This window comes from Rousettus aegyptiacus, unplaced genomic scaffold, assembly GCF_014176215.1.
Source record: "Rousettus aegyptiacus isolate mRouAeg1 unplaced genomic scaffold, mRouAeg1.p scaffold_m13_p_7, whole genome shotgun sequence".
In the NCBI taxonomy this organism is placed as follows: domain Eukaryota; kingdom Metazoa; phylum Chordata; class Mammalia; order Chiroptera; family Pteropodidae; genus Rousettus; species Rousettus aegyptiacus.
This window is the reverse complement of record NW_023416310.1, coordinates 105,261,892-105,286,462: the sequence shown is the minus strand read 5'-3', so window position 1 is coordinate 105,286,462 and position 24,571 is coordinate 105,261,892. Positions and strand designations below refer to the sequence as shown.

The window sequence follows — 24,571 nt, the reverse complement described above, 5'->3', positions numbered from 1 at the left end:
ATCTCAGTTCCAGAGATAAATACAGACTCAAAGTGAAAGGGTGGAAAATGATATTTCAAGCAAATGGCATTCAGAGAAAAGCAAGAGTAGCAGTATTAATATCAGATGAAATAGACTTCAAAAAAAAAAAAAGGTAAAGATACTGAGGGACACTTCATAATAAAGGGAATCATGCACCAAGAAGACACAACACTTGTTAATATCTATGCTCCCAATCAGGGAGCTCCGAAATATGTGAAGCAATTACTACTAGAACTAAAGAGAGAAACAAACCAAAACACTATCGTAGTAGCGGACCTAAATACCCGACTGTTGGATATGGCAGATCATCCAAATAGAAAATCAATAAAGAAATAATATCCTTAAACGACATATTAGACCAACTGGACATAATTGACATTTACAGAGCCTTCCATCCCAAAACAGCTGCTTATACATTCTTCTCTAGTGCACATGGAACATTCTCAAGGAGGGACCACATACTAGGACACACATAGAGCCTCAACAAATAGAAGAGGATTGAAATCATACCAATCAGATTCTCTGATCATAAGCTTTGAAACTAGAGGTCAACTGCAAAAAGAAATCAGGAAGAACCACAAATATATGGAGATTAAACAACATGCTACTGAAGAATAATTGGGTCAGAGAAGAAATAAAAAGAGATGATCAAGAGATACATAGAAACAAATGATAATAATAGTACAGTATATCAAAACTTTTGGGATATGGCAAAAGCGGTCATAAGAGCAAAGTTCATGTCATTATAGGCCTACCTCCAAAAACAAGAACAAGCCCAAATAAACAACCTAACACTTCATCTTAAACTAGAAATAGAAGAACAAATGAAGCCTAAAGTCAGCAGAACGGAAGAAAATAATCAAAATTAGAGCAGAAATAAATGAAATTGAAAACCAAAAAATAGAAAAAATAAATGCAATGAAGAGCTGATTCTTTGAGAAGGTTAATAAAATTGACTAACGAGAAAACAAAGGACACAAACGAAATCAGGGATGAAAGGGGAAATTACAACTGACATCGCAAAAATACAAAGGATCATATAAGAACACTATGAAAAAGTATATAACACTAAATTTAATCATCTAGAAGAAATGGACCAATACTTCGAAAACTACAACTTCCTAGACTGAATCAAGAACTGGAAAATCTAAATAGACTGATCAGTAGTATGGAAATTGAAACAATCATCAAAAACCTACCAAAAAGTAAAAGCCCAGGACCAGATGGCTTCACCAGTGAATTCTACCAAACATTCAACGAAGATTTAATGCCTATTCTCCTCAAACTCTTCCAAAAAAAAAATTGAAGAGGAGGCAGTACTTCCCAACTCATTTTATGAGGTCAATATTACTCTGATACTAAAACCCAGTAAAGATAACACACAAAAAAGAAAACTATAGACCAATATCTCTCATGAACACAGGTGCAAAAATCCTAAATAAGATAATAGCGAACCAAATATAGCAACATATTAAGAAGATTATACACCACGATCGAGTGGGCTTCATGCCAGAGGCACAGGGATGCTTCAACATCTACAAATTGATTACTGTGATTCACCACAAAACAAATTGAAAAATAAGAATCATATGATATCAATAGATGCAGAAAAAGCCTTCGACAAGATACAGCATCCATTTATGATCAAAGCACTTAACAAAATTGGTATAGAAGGAAAGTACCTTAACAAAATAAAGGCCATATATGACAAACCCTCAGCCAACATTATACTTAATGGTGAAAAACTAAAAACCTCCCCTCTAATCTCAGGAACAAGGCAAGGCTCTCCACTATCGCCACTGTTACTCAATATAACATTGGAGGTCCTAGCAAGTGCAATCAGGCAAGAGAAAGATATAAAAGGCATCCAAATAGGAAACGAAGAAGTCAAACTGTCACTATTTGCAGATGACATGATTCTCTATACAGAAAACACTAAAGACTCCATAAGAACACTACTAGAAACAATAAGCAAATACAGTAAAGTTTCTGGATACAAAATCAATGTTCAAAAATCCATAGCGTTCCTATACTCTAATAATGAAGTGTTTGCAATTGCAACAAAAAATAATATACCTAGGAATAAATCTAATGAAACATGTGAAGGACCTGTATAATGAAAACTGTAAGACCCTCTTAAAAGAAATCGCAGAAGATACAAAGAAATAGATATTCCATGTTCTTTGATTGGGAGAATCAACATAGTTAAAATGACCATATTACCTAAAGCATTATACAGATTTAATGCAATCCCTATCAAAATCCCATCAGCATTTTTTAAAGAAATAGAACAAAAAATCGTCAGATTTGTATGGAAGCACAAAAGACCCCGAATCACTAAAGCCGTCAGTGATTGATTCAGTCTAGGAAGTTGTATTCGGCTATGAAAGAATGAAATTTTGATATATGCTCTAACATGGATAGACCTTGAAAATGTTATGGAAAGGGAAGTCAGTGAGATATAGGACAAATATTGTATGATTCCACCTCTGTGAATTATCTACATGAAGAATAGGCAAATTCATAGGGAAAGCCAGTAGAACAGAGATCATCAGGGGGACAAGAGAATGGGAATTATTGGTTAAAGAAAGAGTTTCAGTTTGGGAAGATAAACAGGTTTTAGGCATAGGGTAGTGGTGATGGTTACACAATACTGTGAAATGTATTTCATGCTACTGTATTGTACAATAATCAATGGTTAAATTGATAAGTATTATGTTATATACATTTTACCACATTAAAAAATATGTATATATAAAAAATGAAAACCGAAATATGACCAGTGAATGACGGAGAGGTCAACAGACTAGCAATGTTCTCAATCCCGCAAGTTTTTGCTTGACAGAGAACTTACAACTGACTGCCATTTTCATTAGTTATGTCTACCATTTTGTTCTTAAGTTTTTGTCCTTTTTCCATAGGCCTTTGCCAGTATGTCTGACCACTGACTTCCTTTCTTGTGGTATTGTAAAGAAATTGGAATCTCATTTCCACACCAAAATAACAGATGCCAAAAATGTAAAGTTGTGAGTTTATTGCATATGTAACAAAATGAACCTGACCTCCCGGGTCCAGCCTGCTGTACAATCACTGTTTTGTGTTTCCAGCTGGTTCCATAACCACATTAAATAGAACTAGTATTTCTTTAAATACTTTTGATTTTGACATAAAACAGAACATTAGTGTACAACTTTCACAAAATAAATCAGCAATAAAAACAGTGGGAAGAATAACAAGGATAGCAGCAATACTTAAAAACAAGACATTACAAAATAAATTAAAAAATACATTATAAAGTGGTTGAGAAACAAAAATAAACAAATTTTAAAAATTCATACTATGTTTTGGGAAGGCTGCCGAGCGGCACGCACCTGGCTGCAGATGGGGGCGGGCGGGGCGCTTTCTCTGCAGAGGCCCTTCCTCACAGCGCAGATCCCAGGCCCACCCGCCCTGAACTTGGACCATTAGGCTGAGGGGAACTTCCATCAGGGGGCAGAGTCTCCCTTCAGAAGTCAAGAGAGCTCGGGTTACTGTCCCCCCAGCAGCCCTCTCGCTTTTCCTATCTAAATCGCTGGCAGAGTGGTGGTTTGCTACATCCCTGAGGGTCAGCTGCTGACCGCTGGTGAGGCAAGCCTGAAAGTCACGCCCCTGAAGCATCTGGGCAAAGAGGCGAGGGGACTGGGGTGGCTTATGGGATTACCTAGAAGGGTGACAAATGAGAGCACACATGTGAACAGGGTCCCTGCAGGCCCAGAGTGGAGTAATCGGGAACTTTTACCAATTACTTGCTACACTGTTCTTTGGTGGGGATGAAAAGGCCCAAACCACTGGTGACATTTAAGCTTCTAGAAGTGCCGAGGCAGGCTGGCTTGGTGTGAGTGACTCGGAGCTCCTAAGAGCCCCGCCCTTTTGGGCTCCTTGGTAACACTCACCGCTGACCAGGGCGCCACACAGGGGGCAAAAAAGCAGAGACCAGGCCTTATGCTCAGGTAACTCGCACGTCCCTAGAAGCCAGGACACGACCCTCGGATCCTGCTGAGGTGACATGTGACATGCGAGAGCAGCATGGGGCTGGCAAATGCAGATTCTGAGGGTTGTCCCCGCTCCTCCTGACAGTGGGCATGGAGTGAGAAAGGAGTCAAATGCTGCTCCCAAGTCTCCAACCAGGAGACCCTCGTTTCCTCCTTGTCACCACCGCTGCCCCCGGAAGGAGCAAGTGCCACCTTCCCACATTCAGTCCTCTGATGGCTGTCTCCTCCTCCTCCCATGGTTTAGGTTTATGTGAGAGATGACACCTGTTTGGTGGGAGGTCTGTACTTTTCGTTTCCTCTATCTTCCAGAGGAAGATTACGAGGAAGAACCGAATGGAATCATCGGGGAGGAGCTTCTAGAATGCCCTCAGGAGGTGTCATGGTAAATGAAATGCAGGATAAGCCCGGCTGAAGCAAAGCAGAAATCCTGAAAGATTCAGCCCACAATCCCACCTGGACTTTGCGGATGGACTGAGCTGCCCTTCGGCAGACACCATCTGATCTCCCTTCTATCTAGAAGCCCGGCTCTCTCACACCTCCTGGGACCCACAGCCGGCAATCCGGGGCCCACCGAACTGGGCAAACCTCTGTGCAGGGGGAGGCCTGTCTCCTAAGAGGTTGATCCTTCCCCCCCACCCCCGGCCAAGTCAACCTACAGACTGCTTCTGAGGCAGCCAAGGACACACAGCAGGACGCAGAAGTCATGGTGAGTGTGCCTCCACACCCACTAGTCTACGAGTGTTAGTAATGAAAACAACAGTGAGACAGTCACCAAAAGCTCCTTCCAAACCCATCTCAGACCCACAGCTGGACCCCAACGCTTAACTCGTAAGCTTCAAGAGTGAAATTTCAACAGTGAAATGCTTTGCTAATGAATTACCCTGTGCTTGCCCCCAAACACAAACAACAAAAAACCAGGCAGGAAAATGCGCTGCTGGCTGCCGTTTTTCACTGATGTTTAGCTATCTGAAATCAAGCAGATCTGTTGAAATACTGATTGAACTTTTGTGCAAATTGGAAACGGTAGAGGCGTGGCTTTGGCCTTGCTCATCATACAAAGACATCTGAGCAAGCAATCGAGTAGCAACTGTCAATGTCACCCTCTGACGCTGGGGAAATGGGCCAAATGAGTCAGGGTGGAATCATCCCCGTCTGCTGTCAGGTTTACACCCACACCTCACTTTTCATAAAACAGTAATGTGGGGTGGATTCCGGTCCCCCCTCTCCCTTTTAAGCTAGTTTGCACCAAGCCAGCAGCTATAACAACAGAATTTTGTTGTATTAGTTAAGCTCTTAGCAATTTCTGCATAATTGTTAGTATTCAAGTGACCAAGTTGACACCCTGCTACATACAGGTGGTACAGCTTGGGAGCTGAGGCTGGTTTGGGTTCTTTCATATGTAGTTTTTTTCACTGGAAAAATACTTCGAACTGGACAGGTGATGTGACAAAAGGGGCTCTTAAAAGGAAAGATCACTTTTCTCTATGCAAAACAGAATTTTTAACAAGGATACCTTGAAAGGAAATCCCTGGGCCTCCAGCTGACTCTGCCCCAATTCCTTTCCCTTTCAAAAAGGGAAGCACATTTTGGACTCAAGCTTCCTACTGTGGCAGAATTCCGATGAGCATATATTATACAGTTATTTTTCAGGTAGAAATTAATCTGCTACCCAGAGCAGGCTGCTAGGATGTGAAATTTGGAATTTGAGCTGAACTTGAAAAAGGGCCTAAGGACTGTTTTGAGATGGAATAACTACCAGTTACAAACCCTCGGTGAGCCAAGCTCGGTTCCAGAACTGCAGGTCAACACCCCTGTAAGGAGCACAGGGCAGCCAGCCTCCCTGTGTGTGTGACAACCGGGGCAGCACAGCCTGTGTGACCGAAGCCAAATCTACACCTGGCCGCGTTTTATTAGATGGGCGATGGAAGGGGGTGGGAGTACTGTCGTAAAGGAGGAAGATATGTACGGGAGCCACCAACCAAAGTCCCCCGCCCCCTCGCTCCCCCAACGAAAAGGAGTGGGGAGACAAGCCTTTCCCTCGGGTTATCTAGAATTCCAGTGCCTCAGCCCGCTTCGCGGGAGGCGCGCAGAAAGCGGTATGCTTTTGGTCTGGCGGTCGTGAGCTAGAATCTGTTGCCTTTGGTTGTTCTTCATTCCACAGCAAACCCACAGGTCTCTTCCACTGCTGTCAGCAACTTCTCGTAGAGCTTCTCATAAGACTCATAAGGCGGAATGTCAATCCGGTTAAAGCTGGAACGGGACAAAAAAGTGAGAGTCACTGTGGGGGCAGTCTGGCCCTAGGACCTGCTTCGGGGAGGACAGGCAGGAGCAGAACATTGTGGCCACAGCTAACAGTGTGTGTGTGTGTGTGTAGGTGTGAGTGCGCCTGCTGGGAGGGTCTGGTGCAGAGAGGGGAAAGCCTGTTCCACCTAGTTCTGGGGGAGCGGCAGGTAGGTGTGTGTGTGCGTGCGCGCGCAAATTGTCCTCTTCATCCTTGTTCTTCTAATGCAAAGACTTTTCAGTCAACGCACAGTAAACTAAATATTAAGGTCTTTAAAACCAAAATAAAATCAACCTGCTATTTACTAGTGATATGAGGACAAAGTTCTCTACTTATCTGTCTTTGGTAGAAATCACTAAGTACTAGGAATTCCATCTTTGCAGACCAGCACAATCCAGATTGGCTGGCAGTCAAATCACAAGTGACAATTTAGTGCATGTCTCTATTCCTCGGTGACTTGATCTGAGGCCAAATTGGGCAGCCTGGAAAATTCCCTGAAAAACCAGATACTATCTCAAAATTAATAAAATATCAACTCCCTGATGAAATGAATTTTAAATTTCTGAGTATTTCCACGGAGAAATTCATTTCTAATGTTTGTACAAAGAAAAAGATACCCTCTAAGAAGCTATTATCAAGCAATCAGAAAGTACAAAATCGTGACCAAAGGACAAAGAGTAGACCATTGAATGACTAGGGGTTAGGCAACTAAGGATGGTTTTTGTTAATAACGAGTCAGGATAAATGGTGCTGCAGTCTTTTTTCCGGAGCTTTAGCATCAGAGATTTTTCATACCCGTTTTACTCTAAGCACAAACTATTAAAGGACAAAGCCTTGAGGAGTGGCTACCGTGCTTTCACGTGGCGCTGGGGCCAGGGCCCTGTACCCTCGCACGGCTCTGGAGCAGCTTCGATGGCTTATTTCACAGATATGGAAACCCCAGTTAGCATATCTAGTAACTTGCCCAAAGGCACACATTAGAGGGCGTTTCGGCCAGCATCTGAACACACAGTTTGGGTTCCCAATTGGGAACCTTCCGTCACAGTATGATGCATCCCAACAACACATGGAACCAAATCTCCTGAACTAGAGGTGACTGTCCTTAAGTGATTCTGAGATAAAGTATACTTAAGTGATCTGATTTTTAAACCACATAGGAAATAACTCACTGTAAATATTAAGTTGACATTTAGGGATTATATAAGCCAGGCACATGTCAAGGACAAAGCTCTGGGAAAGTGACTCTAACTTAAAGGACAATTCTCCCCACTGACAGGTACCCACATGGAAGGCCCAGGGAAGTGCAGACCGGAGCCCACTGGAGTGGTAGCAAGCATTAATGACATCTCACAACACTGGTTTCATGAAAAAGACATGCTGCCAAGTGCTTGTCCAGTATGACACTGGTGCCACTGCCAATGGTTACCTGAGACACTGCATAAATACAACTCCGAGTGCTACAAATCAGAAATAGCTTAGAAAGGCACATGAACGCGTGCACACTGCAGAGCGGCTCCCGGGAGTGGCGACACCACAGCGCTTGCCCTTACCAGGTGTGGGCCTTCGGGAGGTTGTCTGTGTTTGCGTCGATCAGGTGGATGGTGAACAGCCGGGGCCCTGCCGCGCCTGTAGAGCCTTACAAGACAACAGTCTAGTTAATGCACTTCAGAGGCTGAGCCTGGGCCCCACTGCCAGCCACACCTGCAGCCAATGCCCGGGGCCGGCTGTCCTGCCAGGGGGCCCAGGGTTCCTGTGGCAACATGAGTTTCTGCCTGGCCATCAAGTGACTGACATCACATTTAGAAAATCACAGGCATGGAGCAAAGACCAGTGAGAACTGTCCTGTCCACCCTGACTATGAGCCTATCCCAGTGGGGGTGTCTGAAGGATAAAGCCCCCAAATCACCAGGGGTATATTTTTTAACAGAAATGTTTAGTAAGCAAGCCCACTGTTGGCACAGGACAGTGGTAGTAAAAGAAAACCAGGAAATGGAGTTGTGAAGCCTCTCCAAGTAGAGATATGAGGGAAAAAGAAAAAGACACAAACGGAAGCCCCAGGGAATGGAAGTAACTTTTCTCAAAGAGGTCCCTGTAGGGTAGAGAGAGAGCATGGGTTCCTAACTGGACAGTGAAGCCTGTCAGGCTGAAGGAAGCTGAAGGCCCAGGAGGACCCCTGGAGCCAGTGGCCCACATGGTAGCCAAAGCTTGGCTTCTTGATACTTAGGCCAGGCCCCACTCTCCTGTACCTCCAAATGAATCCATAGTATACTTTAGAAACTCCAATTTCTTTCCCAAAGCCTATTATTTGTACCCTCCCTTCGTCAAGCAATTCTGTAGAGGAAGGGGATGCATCGGGCTCCACTGGGCCCTTCCTTGTTCATGTCCCTCCAAACTCAGCCCTGAGTGGGCGCCAGGCTGCCAATACCTGCCACTGCTGCTATGGAGACTTGGGCCAAGGGCCAAGCCAGGCGACACCCACCTGCTGATTCACTGGCCTGCGAGACACTGGGAAAGGTGGGTTTGAGAGGAAGTTGGGCTACATTTGGCTGATGTCCTCTCCTATGTATTTACAGGTATTTTCTTTCAACTTGGACAGAGCCTAGCAAAAGCTTGCAGAGATGATGGCAACCAAGAGAGAGACCATAGCCTTCTGTGGGAGGAGAGGGTCTCTACGGCCATTGGGAGCGAGTGCCCCCTCTGCCAGGCGAGCACTGCCGCAGTGGCAGGCATCTGTTATGAAAGCACATATGCTGTATTGTTTTCTAGTGGCCGTTTTAGGAAGACAAGCCCACCACGTCCCAGTTCTTCCTGCCATGGCCTAGTAGAGGAGACACCCAGTGCCAGCAGCCCCGCCTCCACTTCAGTCACCTTGCAAGGCCTTGAAGCCCTGGAGTGGGACTCGCGTCGATCCCGTCACGAACTGCAGGAGCCTGGCCCTCCTCTCCTCGTCGAAGGTCTCCACCGCTTGCCAGAACCACCTGACGACGTTGCTGTCAGCCACACAGTGCTTCAGCCGCGTGTTGGCCTTCCAGTCGTTCAAGTCTATTTTATCCAGGCCGCCTATTATCAGCTGTGAATACGTGCAGAGGCAGGTTACTTCTTGAACGTGCACACCAGTGTCATGATGCTTCCCAGGGTCACAGTCCGTGAAAGGAGTTCAAAACTGGGTTCCCAGAGCAAAGAGGTAGCTATGTCCAAATAAACTAGACATATTTAGCCAAGAAAGAGGAACACGCAGTACGCCTGAGGCACGACGTCTATCTTTCTGCCACTTCAGGCTGGTTTCCAACCCCTACGACTACGGGCACTGTCTCATAACCAGGTCTGTGTCTGTGCACTGCGTTGGGGGGAATACGAAAGAACCAGCAGCGCGACTACACAGAGCTTAGTGTAAAACGGGGCCCCATCACCGTGACCTCACAGGATGATGACAGGAGGAACTCAAAGTCTGATGAGAAGGGAATGAAGCAAGAGTTACATGTGGGTTTCTGCAACTTGCTTACAAAGCCCCCCCCCCCCACCCCCTCACCAAAGAGCTACTGCCCCACCCAAGGTGGCCTCCTCTGGGCTCACAAGCTCTCAGCATCTCAAAGGTGGCAAACAAACTGAGAACAATTTTAAAGGCTTGAGCTATTTGGCACCAAACAGATGGATAAGAGACGAATGCACCACTGGGTTCACGTACATGAAGTGTGATTAGAGAAGACAGCAGCCCTTTGTTCAGAGTCTAAAAATAGCAGAATAAAAACAAAGTTGATGTCGTGGGAGAAGATGGCTATACACTCGAGATAATTTCCTCGATATGAGGTAACTACATAGGAGAGGGTTAGCAATCTCCACTGCTGGAGATCCTGAAAAATGTAAAAAGTCACAAAACACCCTGAACAAGGGCCCCAGAATGATCCAGATGCACTGCTGTCAAGTAGGAGCCTGGTCTTGTCGTAAATGGGCTCAAACATCCTCGGGCCCCTTCCAGCCCCAGCTGACCCTGTTCCCCTGGGGGCCCCGACAAACCCCGAGCCTGCTGGGAACCAATGCGAGCCTCACTCTGCAGCCAGGAGGTAAATGAACACACAGCTCACATTCGAGCCCTTTACTGATAGCCTGACTCAGCAGGTTGAGCACGTACCTCTAGTTCCTTCTGGTCAAAAGGCTTCAATAAGTGTTGAGGAATGAGTTCGTTAAACCCTTTCTGAAGGGCTAAGAATTGGGCTTCAATTCCTCTCATAAATCTCCAATTTACATATAACCTACAAGAAAAATTCACAAGTTGGAAGCAATACCAATGGTTCAGGAACACACTTTTTCTCCATTAGCAGGTTCTGACACCTGCTGAGTCCAACCTCCTGCCCGCCCGGCCTCCTGGGGGAGGGAAGAAAACCCACTAGTTGGTAGTATGTAGCCTCAGGTTAAAATGAGTCAGCACACGTCCTTATATATTCTGATTCACGGCCAGAAATAGCAGCAGGATTTAACATAACTTGTTCCAACAACTGCCATAACTTAAAAGTGTATTTGAAAATAAAATATAGGCCACTGTGAGAACTACACCCCAGTCTGATGGCCTGAGCACACAGAGGTGCCCGAGCTTCTAAATTTCCACACTACGTGACCAGTCCTTTATTTGCCTTAGGAGGTAGGAAAACAGACTATAATGGAGTTGACTTCCTGGAGACTGATCTCAAGGAAACGTCTAGGCTTCCTTCTCTCTCCTATGCTCTGGCACCTTCAGACCCAGAACTGGCCGGTCACTTCAAAGTCACCCCCCCACCCACTTGGGCTCTGGGGTTGTTAGTCTCCCTTCACCAGGTCAGCCCTGGTCACATCAGGGCTGTTCCACACAGAGCCCTCACTGTTGAACCCGATGGTTTCTGGAAGTCTCTTCCCTAATGTGATTCTGGTCACAAGTGCTAGTGGAGATAAGTAGATCTCACACAGCAAAGGAGTTGAAATACGAACCTAGCCGGGCCCGGGACAGTCCTGGGCACCTGGGTGTCCCTATGGACTACCACCAAGGTTCCCCAGAGCATTACCGGACATATTCTTTTTTGTTCTCCTCTGTGACAGGAACATTTCTGCCATTGGGTTTCAGTTCATGCTGAAGAATCCTCCCGAAAGCGTTGTGTTCCACACAGAAGGTATGGTCCAGCACGGGGGTGATATCGTTCTCTCTGGTGAAGTCGGGACAGAAGATGGATGTCAGTTACACCTTGCCACCATGTGGCAGTGAACAGAACATTAAATGGAACACTCTGGTAGGAAAAGAGTGTGAGTGTTTACTGACTGCCAGACCCAGAGAGCCAAAGAAAGCCTCAGGTGGGCATAGCTCACAGGAGGGCAGGTGCCTGACGGAGCCCATCATTCCTAAGACGGTGACAGTACCTCTACCATTCTATGACTTTATGAGACACCCAGCCGCTTTGTCAACTGAGTCTATGAACAGAAAGAAGGGAACCATGAAGAGGTAACTGAGTCAAAGGGTAACCAACTCGCAGGAAGCCACATCAAGAAAATACCGTGCCCCCTTTGAAGGCAGCCTTTTCAAGTGTTGGTTCAAACACAGAAGCACTTGAAAGTTAAAACTGGCTCCTTCATCTGCCATATTTCTTGAAACAGAGTAAAAGATTTTCTACAGGATGAAGGCCCCGACCGCCACAGTTCACCCTTTTCAGGTTGGGACACGTGAAATGAGGCTGACGCTCGAGAGGCTTGCTCGTCAGCGTGTCCTCCCTTTGCCAGAGCCTGCATCTGCCTGTCACTCCTGTGAAACTGGTTCATGTACAAGGACCCATGACACCTATGGCTCACCAGGTAACTGAGCCTGTTGCTTTTAAGAGAGTATTCAGGATAATTCTAAAACAAGGAAACTAATTTTTGTTTTGATATTTTCCCTTTAGAAATTAACTGGTAACACCTTAGTGTCAAAAATCAGTTAAATAACCAGCAAGCCTGGGGATTAACATTTCTATCATCTATTAATCATTCAAGGAACTAATAAAAGAAACTAGTCTGAGGAGAAACTGTCCAAACATCAAGAGGAAAACAGGTCGAGTCAAATCTACTTTTATATTTCTGGTCATAAACAGTAATTTATTTCTCTTCTCCAATTTCACACCCACCTCCCAAATACACAAACACAGAACAAATGTATTCGGCCTACACCAAGAAGGGTGGCCATGCATGAACTTTCAATTAACTGAACAGTGAGTCAATACTTACAGAATCCACACCAAGCTTTTATGTAGTTCTGGGTCCACCGATTCCAAATCAGAGAGCTGGATGGGTTTCCCCAATAGCTGCTTATAGAAGGGAACTGTGAAACCCCCATTTATGTAGTGTCCGTGGAAGACAGCCAGACCCATGATCCGACCCACAAAATGGAAATAAGACAAATGGTCCTGTAGGGGGCACCAGAGAACAGGAATTTGTTAAAGAAAGGACAGGCCAAGGTGGCCAGCTTGTGATTTCTCCAGCTTGGGAGAAATGTCCCAGAGACAACCAAACACTGAATCAGTTCCTCACAGGCTGTGCTCGGGACAGAATGAAAGAAAGCTGCTTAGTCAAAATTTCGAACACATCTTTTGTATGGATCGTCTGAACATTTTATTTGCTCTTGGTTCAAACAAATCTTTTCCCCAGGATTGCTACAGAATTTGCGGGACCCGGTGCAAAATGAAAAAGCAGAACCCCTCATTCCACGGTTATCAAGAATTTCAACAGCAGACAGTGAAACCAAGCATGGGCCCTTGGGAGTGCCGGGCCCTGCGCTCTGCACAGGTCGCCCGCCCAGGAAGCCAGATACACTCCTCTTTCCCATTGCTCTAAAAAGAAATAAAGAGCCAAGGGCAACTCCCCTTCTTGCTCTGCCGCTCCTCCCCCAGTCCCACAAAAAAAGAGGAAGAGAAAAAAAAAGTCTAAAGGAGAACAAAGAAGGAACACAGAAGAAAACAAGTATGAGCAGTCCAAGCACTAGAACCAACCATTCTAAAACCAGTGCTGTTCTGGCTTTCAACTAAAAGGGAACTTCACATTTCTACTTTCAGAGACTCAGTCAAAACTTTGTTTCCCTGTTCACAAAAGGTTCGGTCACACTTGAATGCTTACAGAGTAGAGAGGGTCCACACTGTCACTGCAGGCTGTGTGCGTGGTAGTGCTGACCGCAGGACAAGCAGCTAAGAGGGGCTGCACTGATGGCCAGAAAGGCCAATTACGGAACTATTCCAATTTGATTGGGAGGAGCACAGCCTTCGTAACACACTTCTCGGAATGATACTGTCAACGAATACGGACATCATACCAGAGTCCCCTCGAATGGCTACAAAGTGCTCTGAGTGTACGGGCAGCTGAAGGTCTCTCGTTCTCCTTGAAAACATACCCGATGATCCCAGTCACTAGAAACCCAGGGTCGAAACCATCCATCTTCACCTAGTTCTTACTCTACCTTTCACTGTTTTATTTACCACAGACCTTGAATAAGTCTATGGTAATAAACCAAAGATTGAGACTGAAAATCCATTAAAAAAATTCTCCAACTTGAATACTTACAGGGTTGATTGAAGAATCTGGGTTGATTTGTAACATGTAAATATTGTCCGTAGAATACTGGAAGAGTCCATAATACGGATTCAACATTTCATGGCACAATAAATAAAGCCACTCCCTAGGAACAGCAACAACAACAAAAAAAACACTATGTGTGTTAAAATTTCTAGTTTTAGATCTTAACAAAAGGACTGAACCACTCACTATGCTCTAGGATGACAAAATGGTAAGAATATCTGGCTGTGATAGAATGTGATTTGTACGGACTGGGAAAATAAGCATAAAGAAATCAAAGCTTGCTTTTGGTGGTATTGGAAATGGTTTTTCTGGCCAAAATGTCAACAAATCTGAAGCTGAAAACGAACTGTGGTTGACTAGAATTGGTATCACCTTAAAAGTACAGTATTTTCAGCGGTTCACTCATCGTCGTTCGTGGCCCTCAGCTAAGGTTTTTTCTGTTACTTTGCAGAGGTTGAAACCTCAGACGATGATGTTAATGATGTGGTAGTAATTGATGAAAGTGCGGTAAAGAACAGTCTGATGTGACGTTTATTTAAAAAGTATGTGTGCATACACACATGCACAAACAAAAAATCCATACGCAGAGCACCGAAAAGATCGAAAGGACCTATACTATACTAACATGCTGATAGCAGTTTACTTCAGAATTACATTCTGGGACACTTTCATTTCTTTCTTTTGCTTCTTTCTAGTTTTTAAGTTTCTGATCAATTGTAACATGTACTAATGTTTAAATAAGGACAAAACATTTCACAGTCTGGGAAGGCAGGAATTGTTTAAGAATGTCTTTTCTTCTTCTAAGTTTCTGTCCTGCTGAACTCTTCTTCTTCTTTTTTTTTTTTTTGCCATTAATGTTTATCACTTTCATAATTAAAAAAATAGTTTAAAGCTTAAAAATAAGAGTTTTGAAATCTGCATGGGGTGCATTAGAATGATTTTTTTTCCCTAAATTTCTTTATGTTTGGATCATTTCAGTATTTTAAAAACCCAAATAGAAAACAAATTTTAAAAGCACTCTAAATAGACTCTATATGGTTTGATTGCTACAGTCAGGTATGGGTGAACCTTTTACAAATACAAAGGCCATTCTACACAGTCTTTTATTCTTTCTATTAAAACTCCTTTCAAATGGATATATCGCATTAAGATAGCAGCCCCAAATTTTATTCTGGAATTCTTTTCAAATAGAAAAGAGAAATGAGAAAGAATAAGAAAAGATAAACACGAATACAAATAATCTACAAAAATTGTGAGAATATACAAAAAATAATCAAACCTAAACAAAGTTATGTATTGAACTCCAAAGAACAGAAAGGCACTGCCAGAAAGATGAGACTCCGAATCTTATAAAGTCTCTTGACTAGAAAGGCAAAATTTCCCAACGATAGTACTTTGATTCATCCCCACTTTGAATTTGAGAAAAATGATTTTCATAAAAACCAGAGACAGGAAGTGATTATAGTACATACCAACATTCTGACCAAACCGTGGACAAGGTAAAGAGGCATATTAGGAATGTTTTGGAAGTGGTAAGGGAAGAGCTAGCTAGCTATACAGGTCAGAGAGAGAGAACAGAAATGGTTCAGAACCAAACACTGGGACAATGAGTGTAGACTGATTCTCACTGAGCAGATACCATGCACATACATACACATATATGTAACTTAAATCTCTCCCTCACATCTGCATAGGTGTGGTCCCATTCAGACCTGAGGAGAATCCGCTCCAACTGGAGGCGGCAGCACGACTCACGGCTCTGCACTACAGCGCAGTTACTCAAGGGAGCACCGCGTGGAAGACTTGGTAACTCTGAACAATGCAGAACAGAACTCCTCCCAGACCAAACCAAGCTATTCACATGTGTGCCTAGGATCCCGAACACTGGCCATGCAAAGGAATGTGGTGACTTGAAACGGCCTGAGATACTGAACTCTTGAGACATCTTTGAAACTATAAAGGAAACAGCGTGGATGAGAAAGTGCAAGTAGTTCGCTTTGAATTGTTGGGACGAACGTGAATAACTAAGTAAGAAGATTCTCACCTGAATGGGATAGAGCGCCGGGAAATGGAATTAGTATAATCAAGGGAAAACAAAGAAGTTACAGTTGCCAAAAGAAAGATGGTTTCTGGAATCAAGATGGAGAGGATCAAGGGAGAAACCTGGGACTGTCGTGAAAGAAAAGCATTTCCCCTGGAGAGGCAGTGCCGAGTGAGCTCAGGAAAATGCAGGCTTTTCCGGATCCTTATTGCGGATGGAGTCAAGGGCAACTGAGGGGCGGGAGGGTGACATAAAGGAAGTGAGAGTGAATGGGAAGAAGTGAGAGGGATGGTTGTGTTCTAGGACCATAGGGAATATCGTAACTCTTTTATTTTCCTTTTCTTTTGGCTGTTGGAAAAATCCCAGCTCTACCCAGAAACTGCAAGAGATCTCATTATAATGCTTATAAGAACATAATTTTCCTTGAGAAAACTGCAGTAGGGCTGTGAATTTGCCTGTGTTTCCTGAATTATGAAGGTGGAAGCTCTCCTCTCCTGACTCTCCAAGACAGAGCCACTATTACATGTCTCTTGGGAGCATGGGCCCTTGTAGCATCTACCAGACCTATGGTTGTGTACTGTGTAAGTCTCTGACCACTGCCTGCATCTCATCAGATCGGGAGTGTGGAGGGTGAAGAGGGCAGAGAACATGTCACTTGCTCACAGCTGTATCCCCAGTACTTCGTACACGGTAGAGGCTCACTGTTTAACAGTTAATGAATAAATAAGATTTTTACAACAGCACACATACAAGTTATAGGAGTATTCTCCTTTAGGAAGATTCAGTCATGTGATTCGTTATTTTAATTTTATATTTTATTACAATGGAATTCGATGGATAAGTATATTATGGTCATTTAAAAAACAAGATAAAAAATGCTGAAGCACTGGAAGGGAAGTTGAGGGAATTTCCCACAAGTGGCAGGGGTTGGGAAGCAAGGATGGAATGGAAACTAAAAAGAAAAAGATGAGAGACATAAAGGATCAACCCAGAGAAACGAAAACTCTGAGTAACAAGAGTTTCAGAAAGACCAAAGCAATGAACCGGGAGAGGAAATGGTCGAAAAATAAAATTCATTCAGCGAACAGATATTTACGGAGATGAGTGCTCATCATATATTAAGTGCTCCTCAAGGACTGGGGGACTCAGCTGCGAATGAGACAGGTTCCCGACCGCAGGCAGCGTGTCTACTGGAGATGCAGACGGGGCGAAGGCTTCCTCAGCACAACACGCCAGATGGCTTAGAGCCTGTCGGAGAAGGCCTCTGAGGGTGACCTGAGTGAATAGATGGGACACGCTATGTGTCCTCGTGGGGATGAGCTCTAGGCAGAGGGAACACTGAATCCGAGGCCCGAGGAGGACACACCTGCTTTGTACCAGCAGTGGCAGGAGCGAGGCGGCTGGCCGAGCAGCGAGGGCCAGGCTCAGGGCAGGACCCTGCAGGGGCAGCTGGGTGAGTGGGAGGCCTCTGGAGGAGGTTTTTGGGGGCTCAGGAGCAGAGGAAAGACTCAGTTGAGTTTTTAGAAAGATCCTTCTGGCTGGTGCTGGGAAATGGCCTGACATGGCGAGAAAGCAGGAAGCTAAGTGAAGCTCCAGAGCCAGATGGGGGCTGGAGACTTAGCCAGGAGGGAAGGGGAGGGGGCTGGTCCCTCTTTCAGGGATGAGGGCCACACTGGGGGAATGAGGGCCATGTGGGGTGGGGGTAGTATGAGGGCCATGCTGGAGGATGAGCAAAGGGAGGAGACAGGATTGACTCCACAGTCTGAGCCAGAGGAACAGAGTGGGGCAGTTTGGTGAGGTGGGACAGATGAGGGAGGAGCTGGTATGAGAGGGAAAGTCTAAAATTCGGGACTGCTAAGTCTCAGATGCTTTAAAAATACACTAGGAGAGAAAGAGACATTTGGGTAAACAAGCGTGGGGTTGAGGGGGTGAAGTGGCTAGGAGGGGTACGTTTGAGCATCATGATCACTGCATAGATAATATTCAAGCAAGGGAACTGGGCAAGTCCACCCAGAGGGTGACAGTGCCGATGATCACAGAGGTAAGGAAGAGAGGCAAGTGCCACATAGGGGATAGGGGATGGGGAGGGAGCCAGAAGGAAACCCAGTATGCGGTGTTCCAGCAACCAAGTGAAAAAGTGTTTCGAAAGTAGGGTGTGACCAACTACATCAAGTACCGTTGACAGACTAGGTGAGACAGAGACTGAGGAGGAATCACTGTATTTGGCAAGACAGAGGTCATGGTCACCTTGACACAAAGGGCTTCAAAGAGTGGAGGGATCTGCATGGAATGGATTTAAGAGAAAGCGAGGGGCATGGAAGCAGGAACGGGGATGCGCATGCCCTTCCGAGGGTTGCTTTATAGAGAACAGAGCGACAGGGTGATGACCAAGAGGCAAACACTGAGTTTGTCCTGGAATTTGTTTTTGTTTTTCTTTTTCTTTATATGCCTTTACTGCCTCCTTAAAGCTTAGACAGGACGGGCGTACAGGGGTACAGTGTCCACGGAAAGTTTGATTTTTCTTAAACTTGCTTGTTTAAGAAGGGAGTTGTAGCACATTTGTATGTGGATGAGACCGACCTGACAGAAAAGGACATTTTGATGAAATGAGATAGATGTGAAATAACAAGAGAAGTAAAAGGGCCCGGGGTGCCTTGTAGAGGGCTGGGGTTGTCCTTATTCAGGAACGCGGGCCAGTCAGGGCCCTGGCACCGCAGGCCGGACAGACAGGGCTGGTGCTGAGGAGAGACTCTTTAGATGGCTTCTGTTCCCTCAGTTAAGTAGGAGTCAGCAGCTGAGAGTGAGGATGGGCAGAAGTGAGGTTAGAGATCTGAGAAAAGAACTGGAGGGGTGATGAGAGAACTGAAACCTCCTTGAGGTCTGTGACCATCGATGCAGAGAATGGCCAGCAGCGTGGAAGTGTGTTTGCCTCCACCGCGTTCAGCTGCTCAGGGGAGGCTCAGAGCAGCCTAAGGATGGGATTAGGCAGAGCTGGGGTTTTGCAGGCAAGTACAGCAAAGAGAAAGAGGAACAAGGGTGATTATGATGGTGGACCACAAGTAAGGAGGAAGCGAGGATCAGAGCGAGATGAAAAACAGAAAAAGGTGGTAGAATCTCTAGACGATGAATGGCCCTGGAGGGGGTCAAACAACTTCTGGAGAAGTGATTAAAATTAGGCTGCCATCAGACCACTGTTCAGTGATCCAGGGAGCTAGGAGGCAGTACAGCAATACCTTCGAAGTTCTGAATGGAAGTTATTTTCTTCCCAGAAGTCTATAAAAAGCCAAACTATAAATTAGAAGACATTTTCAGACATAAGATCTTGGAAAATTCACCTCCCAAACCACCCTTTCTAAGAAAGCTGCTTGAAGACACACTCTAGTAACACAAGGGGGTAAATCAGGAAAGAGGAAGGTATGGAATCCACGAATGGCTCTAACCCAGGAAAACAGTGAAGTCCTATGATGAAAACTGTGTGAAAGGCCTGGAGAATTATCTGGCTGGACAGTTTCCACGAGGGAGATCCATGGAGGTCAATGGATGAGTGTGGGAAGGTGAAGATGAAGTTTAACGGGGCAATAGAGCCTGGTTTACAAAAGAAGGAAAAGAAATTCTTGGAAAAATTAAAATTTGTTCCAAAGGATAAATTATAGATACCACTTAACAACTCAGTGAAATTTACATTGTCATAACAATATAAATGATGTACTGATTTTAAACTCTTAAAAATAATAGGTAGTCAAACACAGGAGACTTAATTTTAGATACAGAACAGAATATGAACCTTCGACCTTGACAATATACAAGTAATATTACAGATGACAATGTGAGAGGGAGACGGTGGAAGGAACACAGAAGGGGAGGTGAGTATTACTGTCCTTTTAGAAAAAGAGGGGTCAAGAGATAATATCTCCAGTTTACAAACTGAAAAATAATGGTGAAAACACATTATGTAAAGTTACAAAGACAACGACAGACGATCTAAACATACTGATGTTACTAGACTGTGAAGTGAGAATGTTGAAGTAGGTCTTCACCACAACCATTATCCAGTCTATCTGTGTCTATAACCGCAAATCATGAAGTCAATAGATATGTATCTTTCTATTGCCAAATTGATAGAATTCAGATACTATTAGAAGAAACAGTTAAAATACACACACAAAAACAGTTATCTCGAAGGTGAAATGAAGTTTGGACAAGAAACAGTAGCTTTTTGTTATTATATTCTATTTAAAAAATCCTTTGCATGAATTATTTTGAACAAAATGCCATTTTACACAATTCCTTTGACACGAATGCAACTTGTGCCTTATTCCCATCCCCAGAAGTCCTCTAATAAGAAAAGCAAGGCTGCCTTCCTTATTAATTTAAGGAGTAGGTCGTTCCAGGTTCAGGTTCAATCATGTCAGATTAAGAAGGGCGTAAGTTTAAAAGTTTAATTTTCACTATAACCTAGCAAGATGCTAGTGTGCACATGCGCTTAGGAATTCCTATTCTAAGAAAGCTCAGCGAAGGCAACACTTGAAGTCCCCGCTGCTCTAAGACAAGCACCAGAAGGCAGTCAACAGCTTCGATGTAAATATTTTATTACAGTCGTGCTGATATCCATGCAGCAGAAAGGGTAAATAAATTAACATCTCACCTTGCCACTCCGCCGTAATCCAAACCTTCTTCTCCACGGAATTTCACCATCAGTCGTTTTTTCAAGTCCTTTGGGCGCATCTTCATTATCTGGCGATAAGACTCCTACATATTAAAATGACAGTTTCAGGGAAGAACATTTCTTAAAGTTATAAAAAGATAAAAGGTTATTGATAATGGAGTGTGTTTCAAAATTAGCATTCATTCCAATCCCAGTTCTGTCTGGTCCCTATTCAGAATGTTTATCTGGCATCTAGCACATTGCTGTTTCTACCATCTTTTTTCCCACTGCTTCTCACTCAGAAACCACAACAAAACAAACACATGCCAGGTAATAAATACCGTACCTAAAGGAAACATTTATTTTCAGCATAATCACTAATGACTTAAGAACAAACGTCCTTAGTAGAGTTGATTATTTCTACACAAATTAATTTACGTGTGTCCTATAAACATTCGATATATTTTAACCAATATGAAGGCATCACTAGAAAGTCTGAATATTAAAAGAATTCAGAGCCTATCTTTATATCAAGAGAAAAATCGCAAGACTCCCACTGAGTCAAAAAGCAAGGGGTTCACGTGAGATCTAAAGTAGCTTACCCAACACATCGAAATCACTTGGTCAGCCAGATACTCCCTCAGATTCAGCATTTTGAGTGGAACTAGCTAAGTGTTTGTAGATATTTTCATTGATAAGGCACTTAAGAACCTTTTTATGTTTTAAATTTAATGTAATTCAAACTCCATTGTCCCAAGAGGGAAGGAGGAGGTTGAGTGGAAATGATCTGGCAACAAAATGTCAATAATTGAGCTCTTTTCTAACTCTGGCAACCATTTATGACTGCTCAATGGACAAAATGGCACGTTTGCTGATTCCCTCGTCCAAAAGAGGATGTGTGGGTGGGTCAAGTGTGGCTGTGGGCGCTTCTTCAGTGCCCTCCGCTGTTTCCGGGGCACTGGGCTCCCTGCAGCAGCTGACATGGCCTCCCTTGGGGGCCATACTCAGTGGAAATGTGTTCAGTTCTTACCCAGTCTCATTTGGTCATACCAGCCAGTGATTCCACAAAGGCATGCGGGCCATGGCCCACACACAGGTGAGAGTTCACCTTATGATCGCCTTCCTTGAGAAAAGGACCCTGTCTACAAGAGGGTCCTGCTTCTTTAGGGACCCGGATATCACAGCGGGGGCAGTGTAAGGGAGAACGCCCTTCCCAAGAAGCACTGACCTTCCTATTCCCAGAAAAGACAACAAGGTGGCTACTTGGCGACTAAGCTTCTCTGAGGAGGTAGTGCCATCAGATCAAATTCCAGTAAGGCCACAGCAGGCGGAGTGACTGGTCCTGAGGAGACCATGCAGACTGCACGAATGTATGATGTGTGTAAGCAGAGAAGGGGATCTACAATATTTAGTTTCACTTTCTGTAAATCTTTAGGTTTTCACCTCAGAAAGCATCTAAGTTTATACATTATCACCACAGAAGGAAATACAGTTCCTACTCTTGACGTGGGCACTGGTCCTGATAAACGCCTACATCTCACTGAGTAATAAAACCAATACCTGAAACACCAGACAGAAGGAAGAGCTCGCTGAAATGTAGAAACTGCTTCCAGGGCACCCCCTTAAAACAAAGGGGATTAAAGGGGGTTACCAGGAGGCCACGCCTTTGGCTGAATTGCCTTGTTTGTTCTAATATGGACACAGAGGCCATGCCTGACCACTAGCTGCGCTAAATTCTTACCTCAAATATTTCTTCTCTGGATACTTCGATGCGGCAGTGACCAGCCTGGGGCTGCTGAAGTGAAAGCTCATGTCTGAGGACCTTTAGTTTCTGGACTAAATCTCTTTCGTATCTCTGGGCAGGAAGCTCCTCGTCTTCCACGGAGCCCTCACTGGGCAACGGCAGCGGCTGGCTGGGCTCCTTTAGTTGGCACTGGTGACTTGAGAAGGACAGAAGCAACAAAGTCACTCCAAAAGTAGCGGCTAAGGCTGCTGCAAGCTATGACCCCATACCCGGGGGACCGGGAAGAGAGTCTATTACATACAACTTTAAGTAGACATCGTTTTCTCTGACAACAGGGATATGTAAAAATTGCTGGTGGCCACCATGTGCTTAAATATAGGTCTAAGACAGGATAAAGAGCTGCATGACTTTTAAGCAACAGCTTGGCTCATATACTGTCATTGCTATAAATAAAAACAGCAATTGCTAGCATATATCACACATCTAGTATGCATCTGAGATTGACCAATGCACTATTAGATGTGCCTTAGCATTAGATTAGAATTAGATGAATCTGACATGAAACATTTTTAAAGCAGATTATAGTGGAGGGCACTATATATACACAGGAGCAAACGACTCAAGTGAAATTGAACAGTAACCATTCATTTCCAGAACCAACAGATTTCTAAGCCTGCTCATTAAAAGCAAAATTCCAGTAAAATATAAGGTCTAGGATGAGTAGAGGGACAAAGTGGCATTTGTTTTGTTCAAGTTTTGCCATTAACGTCAGTTGTCAATGAGAAGAGCCCTGGGGTCTCCTATGCCCTGAGAATGCGACAAACCTATTACACTGAGAGTGGCAGCCAAGATAACCCTGTTATCCAGGAATGACAGGCACAGGAAAAGGCTCTAGCGAGTGGCACTACTGACTGTGGTGGCTCTTCTAGATGGGGATGAGGGAGCACTAAGGAAGAACCTCATTTACTGCGTGCATCTCAGTCTAGGCTCCACAAACACTTCACCCCAGTGCTGCGTGGGGAAGGTTCATTAATGAGCCGAATATTGCTATCTCTGTGACTAATTTCGGCTGCAGCCAAGAAAAGGGTGGCAATGCCACACGGCTTCAGTGCTGCTAACAGTGAATTGAGAGTTTAAAACGTGCAACTGTCCGTTCACCCAAAATTTACCGTGTTCTGCTTATGCTTATTCTCCACTAACAATGCAGTAGATAAATTAAGAAAAAAATTAATAGAAAACATTGAATGATAAATGCAAGAGCTCAACATTTTATAAAAGTCTTACTTCATGATGTGGTGTAACCTTGGGTCTGTAAACTGGGTTGTTCGGTTATTATGATCTACAAAATATATTCTCCCAGAAACGGTACTTCTGACTTCCCAGCCTGGTGGCAGTGGTCCAAGTTCATCACAGTTCACACTGTTAAGGTCTCTACCAAAACGGAAGATAAAGACAGGTTTGCCCATCTCAGTACGGAGGCATAAGACCAAAACTTCAGCATTAGGAGCCACAGGAGTCCCTTATCAATGCATCCATGTCCCAGTTCTCCTAAGAGGGACAGTCATGGTGCTACTTACGCCAAACTGCCACTGAGTCCAGGCCTCTGTGCTGCAAGTGGCAGCAAAATCCAACAGATTTTCAGAGCCTGTGACCATGACAGGGAACATGGTCTACCCAGGGAACACCATTTCTTAGACCAAAAAAGGCCAGAATAGTAGGAAATATCTGAATGCTGCCAGAAAACAATCTGAATCCACAGGTTAAATGAAATGCTCAAAGTCAGAAAGGTTGCTTCATTGACGAGCCCCCGGATGGCACAAGTTTTCTAAAGCTGACGGGTATGCATTAACGTGCATTCAAAACCTCTCGATTCTAACAGCTGCACCAGAAAGAGGCATTCTCATTTTTTAGTTGGCTTTGTTAAATAAGTGTTTCTAATTCCAACCTTTTGATTAATTACTTCAATATAATCCACAGTCATATGGGAAGACAGCATTATTGACCAAGATGCTTTTCTAATTAGCACAAAAGCCTGACATTTCTTATAGTGGTACTAAAGAGACACCTTATCCATTTGCAAGTAAAATTTCCATTCTAATTATAGATAGTGAATCGTAAATTTAACATAGACTTGGAAAATCAAAGACAGGAAGCTTGTTCTCAGATAAAACAAATTACGAATAAAAAGGAAATTGAGCATTACTAAACAAATGTTAGGTAGTAATGCTATTCTAAAAACAAAAAAAAT

At 44.1% G+C, this 24,571-nt stretch overlaps 1 protein-coding gene across 7 annotated transcripts in view; it reads right to left on the bottom strand.

The window, feature by feature from the left end:
• Nucleotides 1-5,925: 5,925 nt before the first annotated feature.
• Nucleotides 5,926-24,571, bottom strand: part of SMURF1 (SMAD specific E3 ubiquitin protein ligase 1) — a 91,288-nt gene continuing 72,642 nt past the window's right edge. For 3 of the 7 annotated variants that reach the window (XM_016158255.2, XM_036223940.1, XM_016158257.2), the window contains 10 exons: nt 23,608-23,754; nt 22,321-22,519; nt 20,580-20,683; nt 13,879-13,993; nt 12,553-12,731; nt 11,367-11,504; nt 10,463-10,583; nt 9,202-9,403; nt 7,884-7,968; nt 5,926-6,302 (listed from right to left, as the gene is read on the bottom strand). In XM_016158255.2, the coding sequence (XP_016013741.1) occupies nt 6,203-6,302; nt 7,884-7,968; nt 9,202-9,403; nt 10,463-10,583; nt 11,367-11,504; nt 12,553-12,731; nt 13,879-13,993; nt 20,580-20,683; nt 22,321-22,519; nt 23,608-23,754 (1,390 nt within the window). In that variant the 3' untranslated portion in view covers nt 5,926-6,202. The remainder of the gene's footprint in view (nt 6,303-7,883; nt 7,969-9,201; nt 9,404-10,462; nt 10,584-11,366; nt 11,505-12,552; nt 12,732-13,878; nt 13,994-20,579; nt 20,684-22,320; nt 22,520-23,607; nt 23,755-24,571) is intronic. The other 4 variants (XM_016158256.2, XM_016158258.2, XM_036223941.1 and 1 more) reach the window with 3 other exon arrangements.